This window comes from Artibeus jamaicensis, unplaced genomic scaffold (assembly GCF_021234435.1).
Source record: "Artibeus jamaicensis isolate MK-2021 breed Jamaican fruit bat unplaced genomic scaffold, CSHL_Jam_final contig_851, whole genome shotgun sequence".
Taxonomy (NCBI): domain Eukaryota; kingdom Metazoa; phylum Chordata; class Mammalia; order Chiroptera; family Phyllostomidae; genus Artibeus; species Artibeus jamaicensis.
The window spans coordinates 3,978,588-3,997,735 of record NW_026521986.1 but is presented as its reverse complement, the minus strand read 5'-3'; the positions used below and the strand labels follow the sequence as shown (position 1 = coordinate 3,997,735).

General features: G+C 37.7%; 1 protein-coding gene across 1 annotated transcript in view; it reads right to left on the bottom strand.

The window, feature by feature from the left end:
- The window catches only part of HIF1A (hypoxia inducible factor 1 subunit alpha), a 46,529-nt gene extending 33,085 nt beyond the window's left edge, over positions 1-13,444 (bottom strand). Inside the window, exon 1 of the mRNA XM_037132376.2 lies at positions 13,009-13,444. Within this exon, the coding sequence (XP_036988271.2) occupies positions 13,009-13,043 (35 nt within the window). The 5' untranslated portion in view covers positions 13,044-13,444. The remainder of the gene's footprint in view (positions 1-13,008) is intronic.
- Positions 13,445-19,148: the final 5,704 nt, after the last annotated feature.

Genomic DNA, 19,148 nt, shown 5'->3' with positions numbered 1-19,148 from the left:
TTATTTATTTATTTATTTTTAGAGAGGGGAAGGGAGGGAGAAAGAGAGAGAGAGAGAAACATCAATGTGTGGTTGCCTCTCATGTGGCCCCCATGGGGGACCTGGCCCAAAATCCAGGCGTGTGCCCTGACTGGGAATTGAACCTGTGACCCTTTGGTTCACAGCCCGGGCTCGATCCACTGAGCTATGCCAGCCAGGGCCTTCCTACAGTCTTTTTCAAGAAAATGTTGAAATTTCCATCATTAAGACATTAAAGTTTTTCATTAAGTTGGTTTCTAATTCTAGTGGCTTTTACCTGCAAAAAAAGGGGGGGGGTGTTTACTCTTAGACATGCATTTTATTTTATATTTATTATTACAAGTAATCTTTTTAAAAAATATATTTTATTTATTTATTTTTTGATAGAGGGGAAGGGAAGAAGAAAGAGTGGGAGAGAAATATCAATGTATGGTTGCCTCTCATGCATCCCCTGCTGGGAACTGGCCTGCAACCCAGGCATGTGCCCTGACTGGGAATCGAACCGCGATACTCTGGTTCGCAGGCCCGCGCTCAATCCACTGAGCTACGCCAGCCAGGGCTATTATTACAAGTATTCTTATTATTAATAAGATTTATTGCTATACTTTCCATCTGAGGATTGCTGCAAAACCAGAGTACTTCAAACAGGTAACTTAAAATCTGTACTTAATGAAAAAACAGCAAAAATGAAATCTGACATTTCAAATTAAATACAGATTACATTTTCAAGAGTTAACTACCTCTTATTTATAATGATTTTCTCCAGGAAAATGTCTTCTGAATTCTAATCATTATCAATGTACTTTAAAGTGAAACTTGGGGCCCTGACAGGTGTGGCTTGGTGGGTCAGGCACCGTTCCTCAAAATGAAGGGTCCTGCTTCAATGTTTGGTCAGGGCATGTGCCTGGGTTGTGGGCCAGGTCCCGACTGGGGGCAACCAATCCATGTTTCTGTCTCACATCGATGTTTTTCTCTCCCTCCCCTTCTCTTTGGAAATAAAATTTGCCCTGGCTGGTGTGGCTCAGTGGACTGAGTGCTGGCTTGTGAAACAAAGGTTCCTGGGTTTGATTCCTAGTCAAAGCACATGCCTGTGTTGCAGGCCAGGTCCCCAGTAGGGGGTGCTCTACAGGCAACCACACACTGATGTTTCTCTCCCTCTCTTTCTCCCTCCCTTCCCCCCTCTGTAAAAATAAATAAAAACTTTAAAAAATAAATACTCGGTATTCTAATATTGCAGAAAAATAAATAGGGAAAAACAAATCACTGTTTTAAATTAGAGGGTATATTCTGAAAATGAAATCTGTATCACATCTGAGGTAGCATTAATGGGTAAATGTTCTACTTATACCTTAATTAAATGTATTAATTAACTAACAGATTCACATCTGTTTACATTAATGTGTATCTATGTTGTTTATAAAAAGAATATGCTTTTGTTTTATGATTATTCCTAAATAATGATTTCAATCAACTCTCTCCTGGTTCAAAATTGGTAACGAGCCTTGCAAAGACTCTTTGATCCCCTACTATGTATAATACCAGGTAAATAAAACCAAAAATGTGTATATGAAACTCTTCATCTAAGATGGAGGTTCTCAACATTTAGCTTGCATTACAATCTCCTGGAGGATACTCAGAACACAGATTACTGGGCTCTCCCCCCAATTTCTAATTCAGGAAGACAGTACCTGAAGATCTTCATTTCTATCTAACAAGTTAGTGGGTGGTATCAATGATGCTTGTCCGGAGAATGCTTTGAGCTGCTCTGCTCTAAGACAATACTTTTATATGTGTGCTTCAAAAATGCCCAAAAAAATAAAAGACTGCTCATACCCACTCAAAAATGGATTTTTAAAATTTTTTCTTACAAATTCTGTCCACATGCTTTACAAATACAGGAAACATGAGCAACCTCTAAAACACTTACATTTCCACATACTGTGAACCCAGTGACTATAAAAATACACTAAGGACTTAAATTAGTCAATGGCTGACTTGTGGTAAATATCACAATTACCAACAGAACTTTTACCTCCCAAACGTGCCTAGATCACAACCTTGGAAATTCAAATTGTAGATCTGGCATGCCTGTTTGAAAAAGTTTCAAAGATGATTCTGATGAGCACTTTCATCTGTTCCAGGTTTGTGTTTCATCTATGGGTGCTTGTAAAATTTACAGATTCCTGAGTCCCATCTGAAAACTACCAAATGAGAATCTTTGGGGGTGGGTATCTGGGACCCCTTATATTAACTAAATCCCCAAGTGATTCTTAAGCAACACAAATTTCAGAACCATTAGCAGATCTTATAGCAGAGATTCAGCAAATTATGAAAAAGTAAGAAATACTTATTTTTACCTGCAACTACATATGTATAATATGACAACTGTGTCAGGCAGAGAACATTGAACTGAGTGGGTTGGACAATACTACACAGAGCAAGGTACAATTGCCGAGAATAAGAAGCTAGAGGTACAGTTCAAGGACAGGCCAGTAATAAAGTGTGTGCTTAATAAAATCTAGTAACTTGGCCTCAAAAATATAAGATCATGATTAGGATTCAAAGATGACCAAATGAAAAATGGTAACTGTGTTAACTGTGGGATAGTTTTCTCAATTCTTTGAAATAATTTTTAAAACAGTATTATTTCATTGCCTTTATGAATGCCCTAAAAATCAAATGTCCCTGAGTCACAGCTGTGTTAATGGCTTTCCCAAAATGGTACCACTTACTCTATCACTCTTCTTCCCTTTCCATTACCTCCCCCTCTCAGCCAGCAAATACTTTTCTTTGCATTTCCCTTGTTATATGCTTTCTGATATTAACAGAACTGAAACTGGAACTTTAAGGGGTCAGTGACACTCAACTTTGTGTTTTGTGTGTATGTGTGTATTGAGAAGAATGTGTCCCTAATTACTTAAATATAATAGAAGATACTTAAGTTACAATAATCAAGTACTTATATAATAAAAAATCATATGTATCAGAATAAATGTATACACATAGAAATCATACCTGAAAGATTTCTCCTATTTAGTTTAAAGCCCTCATCATGATGAACATTCTGGAAACAATGACAAAGGAGAAGCTCTCCTGAGGCAAATGTCTTGGTTCTCTACCTATATTCATCCATCTTATCCAATGCTACCAAATAAATTTTCCTAAATAATCCTCTGCTCCTGTTTCCTTCTCTATAAAAAGGAGGTAAATGACACTATTAGTAAGTGGAAGGTCTCAGATCCCACCTGAGACTGAATTCCCCATATTTAATATAGTCCATGCCTATCTATAGACCACATGCTCAATATATAATTTTTAATTTAAAGATTAAAGAAAATTTGGGGACATTTTTACTTAGAAATAGAAAAATGAGATATGATAAATATCTTCAGATATTTGAAAAGGATGTCAAATGGAAGACAGGTTTGGTGATTTATGCAACTCCAGTGATTAACAAGTGGGACTTACCACATGGCAGGGCTTTGCTCAGTAGAGTTAAAGTAGTATTGATGGTAAACTATGAGAATTTAAAAAGTATGTTTTCATTCTGTTGGTCACGTGAAAAGAAAAAGCATATTCTGGATTATCTATATGATCTCTATATAGATCTATATTCTTCCCATAAGCTTCTTCTGTGCTTAATTTATTTATGATGAAATTGGTATCAAATGAACAGGGCTACATTTTTTAATGAGGTATCAGACTGAGGTCACTGGGCACATCTCAAAGGATTACAAAGATTCCTTTGATCTGAAAGAGATCTAAACATTAGTCAGGGTTGAAAAATACTGGAATAAAGAAGGTTCTGATATTTACAGTTGCCGAAAAAATTAGACTTGTCTTTTGAAAAAAATTTTGTGTGTCTAAGAAAATTCTTAAAGCAGAGTGGCCAAATTAGTAAACACAACTATAGAAGATGCTCCTGTGATGGTTTATATTAAATTTTTTAAAACCTTAAGTCTTTAACTCAGGATTTTGTAAGAATCTATAATTTGAAATCACACTGCACTAAAAAATAAAAAATGGCATATGTTATGGATGAATCACTTAACACTGGAAACTGAATATTCAGCTGTGGTCTGAGCCATCAACAATTCAATGCTTTGCTTGACAAATTAGAGGCACAAATATTGGTTGAATAAATTAATAAACAATAATCCATTATAGGTTAGAGTGGTCAGGTGCTACACTAGGTTGACCTACCTAATAGGTTAGGTAAATGGTTGACAAAAATTTTAAACCACAGAAATAATCAACTTATTTACATTACCCAAGATATACCCTTTCCTCTATTTGCAGCAAATGCTTTGACTTGTTTGACATGTCTCCCATTTAAACATTTTGGCTACATTCTCTGCAAAGGTGGGCAATTTCCAACTTTTTTTCTGCCAACACATTAAATAAAGAACATTTAATGAACTAATACCAAAAGAGCACAGAAAAATAAGGTTCTCATCTTCTGACAGTCAGATAAACACCTTTTAGAATGTATTTCTTCTTTTACTATTATCGATGTGGAAAATTATTTTAGAATAACATGTACAAAAACAAACAAAGTTCATTTAATTTGCAAAGGCCAGATACTCATGGGAAAAAATACAGATGTAAAGGAAAAGTAGTACTAACTTTCTAAGTTCATTGATAGTTTGGACCAAAGGACTATATTAGCCTTTGTCAGATTGTCTCAAAGAAGGTTTGAATGATTCTAAGCAACATCTTGAGACACCCAGGGAATAAAACTTTTCTGAAAATATCTTAATAAGTATTATAATAATATGAATATAATAATATACAGTTCCTAATTCATGAAGTCTTTACCTTATAGCAAGAAATGTTTTGAATGTCTCACATGGGTTAATATTTTTTATCCTCACAAGAATCCTATAATAAGGCGATTATTCTTATCCTCCTACTTTACAAATGAAGAAGGCGAGAAGTTGAAAGACGTAAGACAACTTGTGCAAGATCACACAGTTAGTAAATGGCAAAGTAACCAGGCAATCTCTAGAGCCTAAACTCAGCCATTAATCATCAGTACCTCTTTCTTAAGGAAATAAAACAAAAACCCTAGTTCATGGTAGAAGAGACTCTGAGCTTCCCAAAGAGGCAAAGGAAGAGCAATTAGAGAATAATTATGCTTGGCAGAAACTCTGTAGAATATGAATTCAGGTGATTTGCAATAAAAACCTATAGTTCATTCATTGTAATACCAGCACTCATCAAAAGTACCATATAAGGAGATAATAATCTGCAACAAGACAATCAAATAATCTACAATAAGACATTCAGCTCATGAAATCAGGGAATCCCACCAGCATAGTGAAAAATAAGCAGCCTAAGCAGGGCAAACCAACATTCATTCAGAAAACTGATATATAAGGATAACAGAAGAAAGATTCTTTTGATTATTATTTTCAAAAACTATATTGGTACAGGCGCAGAAATGCTAGTGGGCCATCTTGCGTATCATATAGATGGCCTGTAAGTGGCAAAATGAGACCAACGTGCAAATAGAGCAAAGGCTTGTAAACTTCATAATTTTCAAGAGAAAATCAGGGATGATACTCTGAGGATGGCACTTAAGACCCGGGATCTAACTGTCCCTTAAACCAAAACTAAATTGTGTGAGCCCATAACTACCTTATTTCCCCCTTAAACTAGTTTGTGTTTTATCACTTGAAATAAAAAGAATCCTAGCACACTTATCAAATTGGCAGTGTTTTAAATTAAAAACAGACTTAATGATGATAAAGTAAAAGAAAATGGCATTCTCTTATACTGCTGCAATACAAAGTGGCCCAAACTTTCTGGACATTTGTAGGAGAGTTGAGTAGTTTTCTGAAAATAAAATAAGGGCAACGATACTTTCCACACATTTACCTGGCTGATTTTCTGCGTAGTCATATGCCTCTTCTAGCAAACGTTTTACTCAGTGTTCTCATATATATTATAGATGGGCAGGCACTAACTTTTAACATACCTTAAACTAGGGTACTGAGTTACTTTCAATGCGAAGTACATACTACACAGATGTATTTATTAGTAAATTGTTTACTAGCCTAGTTCTAAAAAATACTATATTTTTAATGACCAAAAAATTAAAAGTCAAAATTCAAGAAAGTCTCAAAGTAACATAAGAGATTCCTAAGCATCAAAAAAAAAAAAATTCTATGAAAAGTAGGACATAGGAGAGAACAATGACTTCCGAAAAAACTTTAAAAAATCTTAAAACCTTTCTCTTTGTTCAATTATTCTTTTATTGCTTCATTTTGCTCAAATATTTATGAAGAACGCACTATGTGCCAATATTCTCTTTCATATCATAAGTTTCAAATTCAGTCTATTTGTGCTCTTGCCCAGTGAAACATGTTTTATGATTGAAAAGGGAGGAGAAGGTCAGGTTAAAGAAATTTATTTAACATCTAAATTACAAGGAAAGGTCTATAAGAACAGACATATATACACTCTAATTCTTAAAAGCTTTAACTTTCTACCTTTTAAAAAAGATTTTAGTTATTTATTTTTAGAAGGGAGAAAGAGGAAGAGAAACATCAATGTGAGAGAGTAACATCTATCATTTGCCTCTTCTAGCCGCCACAACCACAACCAAGGATCGAACTGGCGCCCTTTTGGTTCCCAGAACGATGTCCAACTGAATCACGCCAGTCAAGGCTAAACCTTCTACCATTAAACCTTTTGTTTATTTTTACCATATTATTTTTCATTTGAAAAAACAAATTCTCACAAACTATTAGGAAAAGGGGAAATGCAGAGAACTGTCACAAATGAGTGAAAATTGCAACATTAACTAGTAAACACTTGTAATTTGTCTAAATATATTTTTACTTTCAAAACGAGTGGGTGAAGAACTGTAGTATGTTCCATCACTATTTTTGTCCCATTTATAAAACAATAAATTTTGAAAACCATACTTTGAAATGATTTTTATGTTTAATAATTTCAACCAAGTGAAATTTTAAAATTGAAGACACACTCATAAACTGACAGTTGAGATTACCCAAATAACTAAAATTTAAGTTAGTTAGTTCTGGGGACAGTTTGCTTATAAAAGTTAAGTAATTTAAATTATTTTATAAATCTTTTAAAACAAAGTTACTATTTGAATAGGGCTTTACCACAATAGAATAGGTATAGAACACTTTAAATAGTAACTTTTTCTGAAACAGTACTGGCAAAACAAATCTAAGTCATTAAGAAAACATAATTCTTACTTTAGAGGTGCTTAACTTTACTACTGATAAAGCTTCCCCTGGCAACTGTTCTCTGTTGTTAGCTTTAAGTTGGTTAACAAACAAACCGATGAAAAAACAGTATGGTGGTTCCCTCAAAAACTGAAAATAGCCCTGGCTGGTGTAGCTCAGTTATTTGAGCACGGGCCTGTGAAGCAAAGGGTCTCGGTTTGATTCCCAGTCAGGGCACATGCCTGGGTTGCAGGCCAGGTCCCCAGTAGGGGGCACATAAGAAGCAACTACACATTGATGTTTCTCCCCTACTCTTCCTCCTTCCCTTCCCCTCTCTCTAAAAATAAATAAATAAATAAATAATTTTTTTAAAGATTTTATTCATTTATCTTTAGAGGGGAAGGGAAGGAGAGGGGGAGAGAAATATCAATGTATGGTTGCCTCTTGTGTGTCCCCTGCTGGGAACTGGCCTACAACCCAGGCATGTGCCCTGACTGGGAACCGAACTGTAATCCTTTGGTTCGCAGGCTCACGCTCAATCCACTGAGCCACACCAGCCAGGGCTAAATAAAAAATTTAAGAAAAAAAAAAAAAAAACTAAAACTAAAAACTAAAAATAGTTACTGTATGATTCAGCAACACCACTCTTGGGGATATATTCAAAATAACTACGACCAAGATCCTAAACATTTGTAAATTCATGTTCATAGCAGCATTATTCACAATAGCCAACAGGTGGAAGCAACCTAATTGCTCATAGAAAGATGAACAGATAAACAAAATGTGGTATACAACTGAAGGAAGTCTCAAAAGGAAGGAAATTCTTACACATGCTACAGCACAGATTAACCTTTGAGGACATTATGCTAAGTGAAATAAACCAGTCACAAAAGCTGTATGATTCCACTTATAGGCAGTATTTAGTAGTCTAATTCATAAGAACAGAAAGTAGAATGATGGTTGCCAGAGACGAGGAGGAGGGTAAATCGAGTGTAGTTGTTATGGTTATAGAATTTCAGTTTTACAAAATGGAAGAGTTCTGGAGATTGGTTACTTCAATGTGAATATATTTAACACTATTTAACTATAATAAGAAATTATTAAAATGGGAAATGTTATGGGCTTTTCTTTTTACCACAGTTAAATTTAGATTTTACATATTTTTCAAAAAGGGTCATGTCTGGCAAATAGATATGGGTTTATTTATTTTTATTGCAGAAAACACAAATTTTAATGTTAAACTCAATGCACAAACAAAAATAGTTAATTCTTCATGCTCCAAGAGACACAGAAAGATACAATTATTTTTACAATTCCAATACCTATAGTTAATTTAAAAATCCTCATCCTACTTGTACCAAAAATACTGAGCAACAAAAAGACTGGCTTACCTTAGTTTCAATTCCTTTTCCAACCCTCTAGGTAAGCAGAAAACATACCCAAGTAGCAGAAGGCTGGGTAAAATCTATCAACTAGATGTAGTTATAGTCCCAACATATAAAAAAAGTCAAAAAAGAAACAAAAAGAAAAAAGACTTCTTTTTAATAATTAAGATGAATTTAGTAGAAAAGTAATCCAACATCACATTTAACTTAGATTATTTCTCCTCTTAACTGAGAAACAGACATGTTAACAATTTTAGATAAGATTTTAATCTTTTAAAGTACCTCAAATTTTTAAATTATATTTTAAGACACATCTATGAACAAGCACAGTAATCTAACCCAACTCTGTAACATCTATGTATAAGTTTTTAATCTCACCACCAAACACAATAAATTATTACAAGCTCTTCAAAAAATAAATTTAAAAAAATCAGTCAAGAGAGCAATCCCCTTGGGCTTCCTACGCACCAGCACCATTCCTAACATAAAAAGAATAAAATGTAACCACAAAAATCTTAAACTTGAGCTTAAACGCAGGCAGAGCTGCAAAGACAACGGAAGTCAACATGAACACTAAAAAACTAAACATTCTCCAAAATGCACAAAATGTTTTACAGTGGACCACAGCAATCAACTACCACACTTGAATCAATCTAAAACAATATATATCAGTAAATACATACATGTGGAAGAGTAATAGAGATTTCATGCAAATCAAGCCCCGAAATTAGACTGACAATACATGCTTGAAGCTTTGCCTTGAGCTGGAAGCCAATGGTCTTAACTCTGCAGAAATTCATAAGCAAAGGATAGTTTTTCTACCATGTAGGTCCATACGCTTTATTGGGAATAAATACTTTACCAAGGCATGTTTAGCAAAGATTGATATTGATAAAATTGTCTAAACTGCAGCAGTAAGACAAAAATGTTTTAAGTTACTGCCAGTCCCAAGACAGCAGTGCCTTGCACAATACCTTGCTAAAATGATCTGTATGACTAGAATGTGTTTATGATTCTAGTCTCTAAACTGCAAAATAAATTCAAAGTGACCTACTTGGGGAGGAAATAAGGGGTATGAAACTGTGAAAAGGGGGACCAAAAATAGACAGCAGATCAGATGCTCAAAAAGAATAACTGATGCTAGATGCCAACATAACCTAGGAATGTACTGTTTTAACCAGACAGAACTCCTTCTAAAGATCTGGATCCAATGTTAGTCTTTTCATTTTTAGGAGGTATAGAAACGATGGATGAGGTGATGAGAAAAACTAAAACAAATGCTTGGAAGGACTTGCAAAAAGAGTTTTAAGTGTGGAAGTTTAAACTAGAACTTTAACAAGTTCTAGTTTAAACGCTCATTTTCAAAAGTTACCAAGACTCCTAAACCAGGCACTGGGCATAATTTTCATTCATTTAATCTTCACAATAACTGTTAATTTGGCTGCTGTTATTATCATTATTTCAAAAAGAGGACACAGACTCAGAGGCATTCAGTAATTTGTCCAAGCTCACAAAGCTAACAAAGTGAAAGGCTGGACTCTAACTCAGAGGTGTCTGGCTCAAGATCCTATGCCACCATGCATGCAGGTCTTCAAACAAGTGGAAAATAAAAGTAAAAATCTTGAGTGTAGGCCTGGGAACCAGAGAATCGCGGTTCAATTTCCATTCACACACATGCCTGGGTTGCAGGCCAGTTCCCAGCAGGGGACGCATGAGAGGCAACCATACATTGATATTTCTCTCCCTCTCTCCTTCCCTTCCCTTCCCTTCTGAAGATAAATAAGTAAAATCTTAAAAAAAAAAAAAAAGTTATAAAAAAATAAAAGTAAAAATCTAACAATAAAAAAGATGACTAATAAACTAGAGAGCTTCTTGACTTTTAATGACCGAAGTTAAGGAATATTCATTCTCAGAGATTTTACTTTAATGATCCATTAACTGTTTTGGAAACTCTGAAGAAGTATGGGCTGAAACCTGAAACCAAACAGGGGACCGTTGACACTCCTCTGAAATCTGAAAATCTGTATCAGTGCTCTATTAAAGCCAGCCCCTATCGCTAAGAAGTCGACATCCAAGGCCCTGTATTACATCTACTATAACCATCCTCTGTTCTGATTTCTTCCAATCCTTCAGCTATAAGTTTCTTACACTTTCTTTAGTGTTTTCTTTTTTAAAATCATTTTTTTAAAGATTTTATTTATTTTTAGAGCGGGGAAGAGAGGAAGAGAAACATTAATGTGAAGGAGAGAAACATCAGTTAGCTGCGTCTTGCACACCCCAACTGGGGATCTGGCCTGCAACCCAGGCATGTGTCCAGACTGGGAATCGAACCAGAGACATTTTGGTTCATAAGGACAGTGCTCAATCCACTGAGCCACACCAGCCAAAGTGGTAGACTTTCATGAAAAAAGACAAGTTTGTGTCCCTTGCCCAAATCCTGATGTCTCATTTAAAATGTAAGGAAACAGAAAACCCCTGCCCCACAATCTGTTATCTTTACAAAAAAAATTTTTAATTACTGCTTAGAAAAGGACAAAACCCAAACATCTTTAATAAACAGCATCCAACAAGAATGAGCAGCCACCATTTAAGTGTCTAGCTTAATTTTTCACTTTTAAGAACCTCTATATTAAGAAATACGATTCAATTTGACCCAAATTTGCTAAATTTTCAAATGAGAAAAATTCTGAAGTAACAGGAAAATCTAAGAAATAGTTTAGACTTGGGGTGATGTACAGTACCTAATTAATTCATTTTATATTAAAGCTGCTTATGACATTCTCAGCTGATGAATGGCAAAATGAGTACAATATTGCCTATGAAAAAGAAGTGATTGGTGCATAACCTGATATACAGTATTATGTATGATTCAGCATATAAAAAGGACAGAAAATTGGCACCATACAAAGGTAATCTGCCTTAGGTTTACAATATCACAGCCACATCATTTCATCAAAAGCACTGTAATCATTTCTGCAAAATTAATTGCAATTTATTACTGGTAACTCTTGGAATTAAGTCTAAACCTCTTTAGTCACTTTTTGAATTTTATAAATGCTTTCCCTGGTGTACACAAACTGAGAATGCACCATTCTACTGAATAAGGACCAAAAAGGGACCTACAAAATAGCAAGAACATAAAGAAGTTTATCTTCTGATACTGATTAGGAACATTAATCTCTCCTTGAAGAGCAGAAGGACTTAACAGTAAAGCCAATCTACTGTACTAACCATAACTCTTACTGTAAGTCTTCAATTCCTTAAAATGATTTCCTCAAAGGCTAAAATACCAAAGTGTATCAAACTGTGTATGTGGGGTGCATGGTCACTCAATTCCACCCGTCCAACTAATGATTCTTAATCTTGTGATATACCACTTAGACCTTCAAGGTTTGTTTGTTTTTTTTAACTTACATTAAGTTCTAACAATGATTATTTTCTTCGGATATATTCTGAAGGTTTTCTCTTAATATACTTCAATTTCAGGAAAATGAGACTTCTAAAAATTTTAGTAGTGCATTTCATTTGCTTTGATCACATGCTTTTTTTCAATCTCATTAAGAATGTTTGCCTTAATAGAAAAAGCCGCTACATTTTCACTAAAATACTTCCCAGAATGAGGCGCATGTTCATTTGTAACGTCTTGGTTCTCATGACAGGTGAGAGAGAACACAAGTACCCAATTCTGATGTCCTCTTTAAAATGTTGCTATTTCTCTAAATTCCCGTTACTCCAACTCAGTCTCGGCAACTTTTTCGAGGCGATTAAAACAAACCAAAACCTACACGTGCAAACTAAAAAGTTAGCATCTTCAGGCCATCGCGGCAAATCTCTCGTGCACAAAGGCAGACACCCGCCGCGGCTGCACTGCTCAGGGCAGGGTCGCATCGGACCACACGAGCTCCTCGGTCGGGAACCCAGGGCGGCGAGCCCACGGGAAGCCTGGACCTGCAGGTTCCGCCCTGGGGCCGAGTTTTCTACGGAACCGAGAGGATGGGGGCGGGAAGGAGCGGAAGCTCGCTACAAACCGCGATGTTCGAGCTGCGGCTCCTTTTTCTCCCGGGGTTTCAGGCTAGGGGAAGTCCACCCGGGTGGGGGCACAGGGCACGCTGGCTTTTAGAGCACTACGAGAAGAGCGGTGCGAGGCCCCGGCAGCCGGGAAGGGAGGGTGAGCTGCGTCCAGCCCGCAGCCCCAGAAAGCGCTTTTGATGCGCCTCCCGCCCCCCACAACAAGATGGCGACGTGGACAGAGGGGGAGCCCGGCCCGCGAGGTTGGGGGAGAGAGAGCGGAGGGGAGGGGAGAAGAGGCAGACACAAAAAGACGGCCCCCCGGAACGCCGAGGCCGGCCCGCGAGCCCGGGGTGGCGGGCACACAGGCGAGCTGGAGGAGGGCGAGGGCTTACTTTTTCTTGTCGTTCGCGCCTCCGGCGCCCTCCATGGCGAGTCGGTCACCGAGTCGGTCACCGCGATGCCTTTACGGCCGTCGCCCCCCAAGCTCTCTCCCCCAAGCTCTCTCCGGCCTAAGCGCTGGCTCCCTCCACACGCGGGGAGAGAAGAGGAGGCACGTCCAGAGGTGCGAACCCCCTCTTGAGATCTGAGGCTGTAGGAGCAGGCGGCAATCGCAGGACTCCAGGCTGGGCTCAGAAGAGCCTTCCCTCGGGCTGCTTGTCAAGGCCCGGCCAACGACTGGTTCAAGCCACAACGAGGGCGATCCTCGCGTCCCCTCAGACTAGGAGGCTCTGTGCACTGTGGAGCAGAGGCAGCGGCAGGGGGCGGGCAGGAGCGGAGGCGCGCTCGGGGGCGCGCAGGCCAGCAGGGAGGAGAGTGTCGGGGACGCGCCTGCCCACGGAGCCCAGCGCGCGCTCCCGCAAGCCCTCCTCACCTGAGGGGGAGGCGGGTTCCCTGAAAGCCAATGGTGAAGGACGCAGACGACCAGGCCCCACCCCAGCCCACGGCCATCTCAGCCAATCAGGAGCCTGTCAGCTGAGACACAGCTGGGACGCGCTACCGCGCTCACGTGCTCATCTGTGTGCAGCCGGGGAGAAAAGAGAAAGGATCTGGGGTGCGGCCAGCCTGGGTTGGGGACCCTGCGCTGGAAAGGCAGTGGCTGACTTTGGGAGGCGCTGCTGAGAAGGGATCTCAGTTTGTGGGTCCGAAGTCTGCATTACACTTCCTGCTCTCCCGCTCTCTTGCTCCTTGAAGGCTGTGCTGTGTCTGTTTGCCGCCGGCTCTTCCCAGTCCCAGTTCTAAAAAGCACACTTTTCGAGTCATGGCAGCAAACCCATCAGTCTCTTTGCTCAGATGTGTTACAATGGGGTCTTTCTGGCCAGGTACGGGCCAGGTCGCCGACCACACTCTGCCAGAATACAACGGTACTCTCCTTGTCCACCAAATTTTTGTGATGAAGTTTGATTACTGAGTGAAAGCAAATACATATATATCACAAATTCCTGTATGTGTAATCCTCTCATATAGGAAGGAAGCATTAAAGAAGTAGTTAAGGTAGTAGGGAAATCTTCGAATCTGAAATTATTTTAAGCACTTACAAACAGGTGTAAGTGGCTTTTATTAAAGCGCATAAACCTGAATTTCAGGGACAGAGTAAGAAAAGTGGCTTTAGGTAGACTTTTATTTTGCTTTCTTGTTGCTTCAAAAGAAGTGAAAAATAATCCTAGATGTATTCAAAAAAGGGAGGGGTGAGGGAAAATGACCCGTGGTTTATGACTTAACCGCCTGGAATTGAGTTCACTGTACGGAGTGGAAAGAGGAAGGATTCTCCATACCCCCACCAAATCTTAAGCAAGAGAGCTCTGAACCGGACTTAACTGGGAATGCTGGCGGCCTGTATTACCTGTTTGCTAACATGACTTTGCAAGCTACTGAATAATAGGACAATCGCTTTTTGCCTTTGGAACATGCATTTCAAACCTGTCAGTAAAATGGACGTATTTTGAGCTCAAAAAAGAAGTATTGCATATATATCTCCACTTAATACTAGCTTATTTCACTTCTCACCTTTGCCTTGTTAGTAATATTGTTACAATCTATCTTTGGGTTATAAGTAAATGTGAATTTCTGTATTGAATTTCAGTTATATTGGTGTGTAAAAACAATGATCTATGTAATAAAGTATTAAATCCTGGTAAAACAACAAACAATTCACATTCCATGTCTTTTTAACTAGTTGATAAACTCATAAAAATAATGGTTAAATATTGATCTTTTTTTTTTTTTTTTCAGATCTGTAATGCTGAGTCACATGTCTTCTTGAAAAGTACTGTGAGAAATGCCCCCAAAAAGGAAAGGACCATATAATAGCTAGTCATTTTTCTATTTTAATTGTGGAAAGAACAACTGTCGACTGCAAACTTTATGACATTTTGAAAACATGGTGTTAAGAACTCTGGAGTGAGATGCAAATTAAAACCACAATGAGATACCACTTTACACCGGTCAGGATGGCTATCATAAACAAAGCAATAAACAACAAACGTTGGAGAGGTTGTGGGGAAAAGGGGTCCTTAGTTCACTGTTGGTGGGATTGCAGACTGGTACAACCATTATGGAAAACAGTATGGAATTTTCTCAGAAAAATATAAAAATCGACCTGCCTTTTGACCCAGAAATTACACTGCTAGGATTATATCCTAAGAATCCTAAAACAGCAATTTCAGAGAACCTATGCACCACAATGTTCATAGCAGCACAATTTACAATTGCCAAGAGTTGGAAGCAACCTAGGTGCCCATCAGTAAATGAATGGATCAAAAAATTGTGGTACATATACACAATGGAATTATATGCAGCAGAGAGAAAGAAGGAGCTACTACCCTTTGCAACAACATGGATGGAACTGGAGAGCATTATGCTGAGTGAAATAGGCCAGGTGTTGAAAGACAAATACCATATGATCTCACCTTTAACAGGAAGCTAAACAACAGAACAAACAAGCAAGCAGAATAAAAACAAAGACACTGAAATAGAGAACAAGGGGACAGTGACCAGAGGGGAGAGGGAAGGGAATTTAAGGGGGAAAAAGGGGAGGGATTTGGAGGAACAAATATGAAGGACATAGGGAAGAGAACTAAGGGGGGTGGAAATGGGAGGGAGGTGGGGAGCACGGGATGGGGAGGGGCTGGGAGGGAGAAATAGACAAAAAACTGTACTTGAAAAATAACTAAATAAAATTATTTTTAAAAATTAAAAAAAAAAAGAACTCTGGAGTGAGAGTCATGAGTGAGCTTGATACAGGCTCTGACATTGGCTAACAAGTCATTTAACCTCCGATACTTCAGTTTTCTCATTTGTGTCCATGCTACAGAATTACGGGATGATTAAATGAAATAATACATGTAAAGCACTTAGAACAATACCTGGAACATAGTAAGCAATCAAGCCACATTTGAATACTAATGGCAATCAAATGTTAGCCATTAGTATTTTTGGTGGCCTTGCTTTTATTATTCTTATGATTACTATTACTCCAAATCTGTGCCTCTGATAGCAGTTACATGGGCTTCTGCCAGAATTCAGCCAGTTTTAACTATCAAGAATTCCTGGGGAGGGCTGGGCAATAGGGGTGGGCTAGGATGGGAGTAAAAGGCAGAAAACTATACTTGAACAACAATTTTTTTTTAAAGAATTCCAATTATGGCAATATAAATCTACATATATTCTCTATTTTCAACTTTGGAACTGCCCACATTATTCTCACCCTCATAAAAGCAGGGCTGCAGAGATATTTAATCATTTCCTTTCTCATTACACTTGTAAGAAATTCTCTGACCACTGAGTATAGTGTAAGTGTGAAATAGTACATCAAAAAAAACCTGAGCATTTTGTAATAGCAAATCTAAGTCATTTAAATTTTTTAAGCATTTCAAAAGTTTAAAGCAGAATAGTTCAATAGCAAAAGACATTTTTGAACATTCATTAAATTTGCCCCAAAGTTCAATTTCCCTTTTCAAAAAAATATTAAAAATGGTATTTATGTGTTTATGCGTATACATACATACACATATGAACGTGAAAAGCAGTAATATTCAACCAACTTGTTTTCACACAATTATAAAGGAGCCAAATAGTATTCCCAAACGTAATCGATCCTGTTTAAAAATCAAAAAGGAAAAATTTTCTGTGGGAAAAATTTTAAATCATCCTCTTTAAATCAACTATTAATAAATGTATTTAGGTTATTACAATGTAAATAAAACTTAACAAACAGCCTAATTCAATCACTTTGTAATCTTTGTAAGTGTTCAAATTTTATTCCAAACTACTTTGCAGAACCAAGTAGACTGAAAGATTACATGCATATGACTCAATTGACTCTTAACCCACATTTAGTAGGAATATGGGCTAAGGGTCAATAGGTTACGGGCAGTGATTCAAGAGGAGGCAAGTTAAACTTGAAATTTGGATCAGTACTATAGGCCACTGAGTTTTTTAAAGACTGAAACACAACAGATTCAGATAATTTAGAATGTTATCAAGCTATGTAAGAAAACCTAACAGTCAGTAACTTATTTTGGGGAGTATTATTACCCTTAGTTTTCACTCCCCTCCCTTTGTCCTAATCTAGTTCAAGAACATGAACGAAATTTGTTCATTGATACACAATGAAATGTGTATCATTTAGATGGAAACTACTTAGAAGATAATAGACATTAAAAATCCTTTTTTTTCCCAGGGATTGAAACAAAATAAATACGCATCTGAATTTGTAGAGAATAAGAATAAACTCAAAATTTGTCACTAGCATTTTATAATTATGAGACATTTTAAGCATAAATTCACAAAGAAATACGAAGGGATTTTTGTTTTCTGGTCCAAAATGTAAAGAGTTTGGGGGCTCCCATCATCACAAAAAGGAAAAAAAACCTAAATAAACCTAACACCAACAACTCTTCTTAGATCATCAGAGAATATCGAGGTGATGGGGGAAAACTCCTGCCCTGAAACTGGAAAAATGGAGAATCACAGCTTACGGGAGGATCACAATTTACCAGGAGTGGGAGTCAGCTGCCGACACCATCCTCACTTTAAACTGTAGTTGAGGGAAGCCAATATCTTTTGGAACATTTTAAACTGTAACTGAGGAATTGCTGGAGGTTCTGTGTGGACCAGCCTGAGTTAAAAACTGCAAGGGGGCTCAGCCTTAGAGGGTCCCCACAGGTTTTCTGAGTTTCACCTCCAGGAACCATAACAGAGTCTCACTGTGAAAATCTGAGAAAAAAACAAAACCAAAAAAACTCCTCTTGCTTTTTTTTTTTTTAGGAGGAGGGGAAAACTAACCCTTTCAAAATACTCCCATAGCCATCTGTTCTTCCCTCAAGAGGAAACTTTTATCAGAGGGGAAGGGAAACACCCAATTCCAGCCCTCTCTAGCCTTCAGCATGGGAGGAGGGAAATACTCAACTCAGGCTCACTGAAAGAGTAAGACCTAATCATAGGACTCTAGAATGCTGTCCCTCCTCCCACACCTTACCATAACACCACAACTGTAGGGTTTTTGTGTAATAACAGGGATTATAGCTAAAAGAACTGTAAGCATCAGACCCATTGAAAGAGTCACTGGGGACATCCAAAGACAAGAGAAGAAGAAGCAAAAACAAGGCCCCTAGAGTAAACTTCAGCTTCTGACACCACAGATGCAGTAAACAGAAACACAGCCTAACTCCTAGCCGGATACACTTAAGACTTTATTTAAAGGCCTGTCTACCTAAGTTCCTTTTACCTGATACAATATATTTGCCTTTCAACCAAAAAATTATAAGACATGCTAAAAAGCAAGAAACAAAAAAAGCAACAATGACAACAACAAAACAGTCTGGAAAGAGAAACAAAACATCAAAACTGGATTTAGATATGGCATAGAGTTTGGAATTATCACACCTAAATTTAAAATAATGAATAATGATTCATATACTAAGGGCTCAAATGGAAAAAGTGAACAGCATATAAGACCAGATGAATAATGTAAGGAGATACACGGAAACTCTAAGAAAGAATTAAAAGAAAATGCTAGAAATGAAAATCAGTGTGGCAGAAATGAAGAATGCTTTTGATAGGCTTTTCAGTAGACTGGACATGGCTGAGGAAAGAATGAATGACGCTGAAGATACATCAATACAAACTTCGAGAACTAAAGTGTAAAGAAAAAATTTAATAAAAAAGATACAACAGAATATCCAAGCACTGTGGGACAATTATAAAACTGTAATGGGAATACCAGAAAGGGAAGAGAGAGGAACATAAGAAATGTTTGAAGAAATGGTGGCTGACAATTTTCCAAAATTAATGCCAGATACCAAACCACAGATCCAGGAAGCTCAGAGAACACCAAGCAGGATAAATACCTCCCCCTCCCCCTCCACCAAAAGACTCATTAATATATCATATTCAAACTGCAGAAAATAAAAGAAAGAATTTTGAAGGAAGCCGGATGGGAGTGGGGTGTGGAAGGAAATGGTGAAAAATACCTTACCTATAGAGGAGAAGGATGAGAATTACATTGGACTTCTCTCCAGGGACCACACAAGCA